The sequence below is a fragment of the Pundamilia nyererei genome, unplaced genomic scaffold, assembly GCF_000239375.1.
Source record: "Pundamilia nyererei isolate P.nyererei 1_Seehausen unplaced genomic scaffold, PunNye1.0 scaffold00134, whole genome shotgun sequence".
In the NCBI taxonomy this organism is placed as follows: domain Eukaryota; kingdom Metazoa; phylum Chordata; class Actinopteri; order Cichliformes; family Cichlidae; genus Pundamilia; species Pundamilia nyererei.
This window is the reverse complement of record NW_005187535.1, coordinates 100,380-105,072: the sequence shown is the minus strand read 5'-3', so window position 1 is coordinate 105,072 and position 4,693 is coordinate 100,380. Positions and strand designations below refer to the sequence as shown.

Sequence of the window (4,693 nt, the reverse complement as noted above, 5' to 3'; positions counted from 1 at the left end):
TTTTTATTGTTTCCCTTAAATATAAAGTTGTGAATAACATAAAAATTGAAAGACACAATGCGTTGATCATGGAAATAGCAGTAACCTTAAGTTTAAATAAATGTTGTGTGGTGCATCGCTTATTATACTCCTGACATGAATCTGGCAAAGAGGAAGCGTTCCGCTTAGAAACCACTATTACAATTTGTTTAATTAAAAAAAGTTTAAACTTGTAACAATTGGTTAAAATATTAACGATACATAAATCACAAAAAAGAGACACGTCTATTGTTTTTTCTTTTGTAATATAAGACGTCGAATCTGTACATGTAGCACCGCAGCTACCCTTGTTACGACACACGAGGGCAGCATTTCATTGGCTAACAGAGTTTAATCGTCACGCGATATTCAATGTTTAGAAGACTGCCAAAATTTATATTTCGGTTAATTCTTGTTTAAAATAATAAAAATAAAAAGAACTCCGTTACCTTAGTACACAACATCCTAGAAAAACTCACTAGGCGTCGAATGACTTCATCACAGACGCCTAACTTTAACTGAAAAAGCTAGGTGAAATTGTTTCATCTGCAACTAAAAGCAACACACTAAGGGCGAAAACTAAAATAAAAGTGCGCCACAAAAGGCTCAGTCGACAGTATTTTTAACTACATTTTAAACAGACTGTAGCTAATTATCGGCTAACATAAATGTTTTCACCCAGAGACACCACGCTTCCATCTCAATTTTCTTTCTATAAAAATATTTTTAATCATCTTTGAAACAAACTACTCACCAGCATGTTGTCCAGCAGCACATTCGCTTTGTCTTAAAGAAACAGTCTCAATTTTTAAAAGCTTTAAAATAAAGCCAGATAGCCAGGAGACTCCCCAGTTATTAACGTTTTGTTTTGTTGCGCATGCTCAGGGACAGTGTTTTCTTAAAATAGTTTATTCGTGCATGAAATTAATTAAACAAACGCACTCGTTACATTTAAATGATCGTTTTAAATATCAGAACAATTTATAATACATTAAGACAATTCAACTTGATGTTCCAATTATCAGACATATGTCATGCTAAGACAACGTGTAGTCATCAATGCATAAGTTTTGTATTTGAAATTAAAAGCTCAAAAACTCGTGAATTGCTTTGGAAAAGGGGGGGGGGGGGGTGGATCAAAGGCACCTATGTGTGCATCTACTTATGAATACTAGGAAACCAGGAAACACGAAAGAGGCAAAAACATTCACCCTGAAAAAATATTGAAATACATTTTTCATACCAAGACCTGCTGTAGTATTAAGATAATAAAGCATTCCTAACTGCAACAGTAGTGTGAGTCATACTGTTCGTGCAACAAAAAGTAAGGGGTTAGATGGAACTACTGCTTAACATAATATAAATGAGTTGAGGACATTACAGATCCACAACATATTCAATTAATTATATAGTTTCAGCAACATGCAGGTTTCATATTGTATAACTGTTATCAGTTTTATATGGATGTTACTTTAATCCCCTAGAACTCATTTAAAGATTCTTGTGCTCCTATAGATTGCAGTGCTGTAGCGCTAAGAACTAACAAAACAAGTTTTAATAAATGCAATAATTAAAGTAAAGAAAGCAACTTTTGGGCTTATAGATTTCAGGGTGTCAGTGTTAACCAAAAGTTCTCCTCCTTATTATAAAAAACAAAATGACAAAGTTCCCACCATTGTGGAGGTATCGCGTTAGAACAGACATTAAATTTCTATAGTAATAAATCAACATTTAACTACATGTAAATCATACCCAGGATAACTGACATCAGATCAATGGATGGATGGATGACTGGAAACAGGGCAACAAAAAAAAAAGAAAAAAAGAATGACACTTATTATCATCACAGAGAGAATCAGTCGGCTTTGTGCGGTCATGCTTGCAGTAATCACATATGTACAGTCTGAAGGTCGACAGGAGAACTGCTCCACAAATACTGGCTCCTCCTGATTAATTAACGTCGAAGCTCCATCAGATTTCGTCCACTCTCTATGGCTCCTTGTACCTCCTCCACAACAGGTGCACCTGTCTCCGGGCCTCAGAGCGAACACATCTGGAGAAGGAGGTGTGCTGTCTGCCCTTCACCTGGTAACCACAGGGCGATCGGACGCAGTTCACTTCAACAACTCACTACCTTTAAACTTTATTCAAAATGTACAGTCAACTAAAATATGGCAACTACTGGGACACAGTGGCAGTTTTTAAAGTATCACAGTGGAGTAAAATGCCCTCAGATATTACTGAAGATATTCAGCAACCTACTGCTCCTACTCTTACACATACAGGTTCACAAAATATTGTACAGTATACTCTATGAATTATATGAAAACCCATTCTGTAGATACATTGTAATAAGGCTAAACAGTTCAGGTGAATCAGACACGCAAAAGAAGTCATAATCCAGACTGAATTCAAGTCAAGAAACTACCTGCAACTCTAGAAATAACAACGAACAAACTCCTTGAACTGTAGCTGTTAGTGATACTTATCTGCTTGCCAGCTCCTTCTTCAGACAGGACCTGAAGGAGGTAGCACGCTCCACAGCTTTATAGCCCTGAGATGTGTGTAGACAGCCAGAGTGAGGCAGGAAGACAGGAAAACAATCGCAAAAGTGGTGGGCACATGGAAGGTGAGAAAAACAAAAGTATAAGTGTGGTAAATTCATGACAATAGGGAAAAAAGCATGGGTTAGAAAGGAGATGAAGAGAGAGGTACATCAGCAAAGTAAGGACAAAAGAGAACACTGTTAAAAAGCCAAGACAGTGAGGCCAAGACAGCATCAAAAGGGACATATGGGACCATATAAAGTGCAACATCCAGGCCTACAGTGGTGCCAAGTTTATTATCACATGACAACCTCTGTAGAAAAAAAGGATCTGAGCAGTGTTATTGCATCAAAATCCACCACTGGGGGGCAGTATGGCCTTTTCTGACAGCATCACCAAATTGCTTATAGGTGATTTCCAACATACAAGCCTGCAAATTATCTTCCATTTAAGCTTTTTTTGTTACATTCCTGATGCTTACTAAAAGTCTTTCATCAATATTTTTAACCCTGTTATCATGTGTGTATGTTAAATGCATTTTTCTTTTGTTTTGGGTAACTGTTGATTACCTTAACTACTTGACTGCAACTGAAGAGCACAAACAGTCATGAGTAAAGGATGGCTTAGTTGTACCAGCAGAACTTCTTCTACAAAAAAGGTTTAAGAAACAGCTGAATAACAATAATAATTGTAGTTTTGGATTTCCTGTTTTTTTGTTACTCTGTGACACTAAATCCTGGCACAGGTAAAGCTAGTTTGCATTTAAGGTAAAGACTGATTTGTTATTCTATAATGAAACAGACAATAAGAAGCTCCCATGTTTTAAATTTCAGCTCTTCTTTTTTGAATCTAAAATGCTCAAGAAATAACACATCCTATAGTTTTAAATCCCTGTAATTTGTTTATGTGGCTAACTTTGAAATTGTAACTCCACCTCGACCAAGTTTTTGGGTAATGCTGGATGTCAGAGTTTATACTTGAGAACCCAGATGCTTGGACTACACCGTTCTTCTGGTCCTCTAGGTGCTACCAAAACAGCTTTGACCCACTAAAGCAAGGCGTACACACAACCCGGTATCATGGCATAGCGTGTAATAGACACGCCGGTCCACAGTGTCCATTTCACACTTTGCCTCTCCAAAGCGTGAAATGGGGCACGCATGCAGAAGCTGCAGTAAGCTGCAGTACCAGTAGAGGGAGATATTTCATTTCAGGCCAACATGAAAATAATCAAAGTAAAGCATTTAAAGAGACATTACTAATGCATTCATGAGCAAATTAGCCACTTAGCTTAATAATTTCTGGCATTGTGGGAGCTTAGAATGTACTTTATACCTTTCTTGGTCACTGTGGACTTTATGGCTTTACATATATTTTCTTCCCTTGTTGCAACTTGCGTCTCCATTTCATGCTTTAGAGAGGTAAAGTGTGAACTGGACACAGCAGTCCATTGTGTCTATTACACACTTTGCTGTCATAGGTTGTGAAGGCGCCTCGTGGTATCTGGAAGTTCAGCAGCAGATCTTTTAGGTTCTGTAGGTTGTTTGTGTTAATGGAGTATGTGCCCATGTGCCCATGTGCGGTTCAGTTGGGCTCAGGCATGCTACACATGTACAGTTCATCTGTAGTTTACATCTGGCCATAGAACTCCCAAACTATAGCTGCCTTTGGGTGCTCAGTACTCAGGCAGAGCATAAGGCAACTGGTCAAGTGGGAGTACATCCTAAATCTTAATGAGAAACCTGTCTCTTTGTAAGTGCTCTGGAGCCCACTCGACCTCAGACCTTTCTGCGAAGGGAGGTATATTTCTCAAAAGTGGTTCCTTTTTCGTGTCCTGGTGACTGGCTGTGCTTCAAACTTTTTCTAAACAAAGATTTTTCAGTTGGAGCTGAGTGCACTTTTTCTCAAAAAGAAGGAAGTTCTTTACCCTGGCTCCCCTGTGCAGCCGGTCCTTCATGATACCAATGAACTCTTTGTAGGACAGCTGGTCATCGTGATCGACATCGAAGATCTTGAAGATGGTGTTTACAAGGTGACGTGTCAGCTTGAGCCCTGTGGCCACATACACCGCTCTGGCAAACTCATCTATCAGGGGAGAAAGTAAAAATGACTTTGATCATTTGTCTAAG

At 38.4% G+C, this 4,693-nt stretch overlaps 1 protein-coding gene across 5 annotated transcripts in view; it reads right to left on the bottom strand.

Annotated features, from left to right (window-relative positions):
• Nucleotides 1–911: 911 nt before the first annotated feature.
• Nucleotides 912–4,693, bottom strand: part of micu3a (mitochondrial calcium uptake family, member 3a) — a 40,142-nt gene continuing 36,360 nt past the window's right edge. For 3 of the 5 annotated variants that reach the window (XM_005743610.1, XM_013913498.1, XM_013913500.1), the window contains 2 exons: nucleotides 4,492–4,651; nucleotides 912–2,103 (listed from right to left, as the gene is read on the bottom strand). In XM_005743610.1, the coding sequence (XP_005743667.1) occupies nucleotides 2,008–2,103; nucleotides 4,492–4,651 (256 nt within the window). In that variant the 3' untranslated portion in view covers nucleotides 912–2,007. Of the gene's footprint in view, nucleotides 2,107–2,503; nucleotides 2,573–4,491; nucleotides 4,652–4,693 lie in introns of those variants that run through there. The other 2 variants (XM_013913497.1, XM_013913499.1) reach the window with 2 other exon arrangements.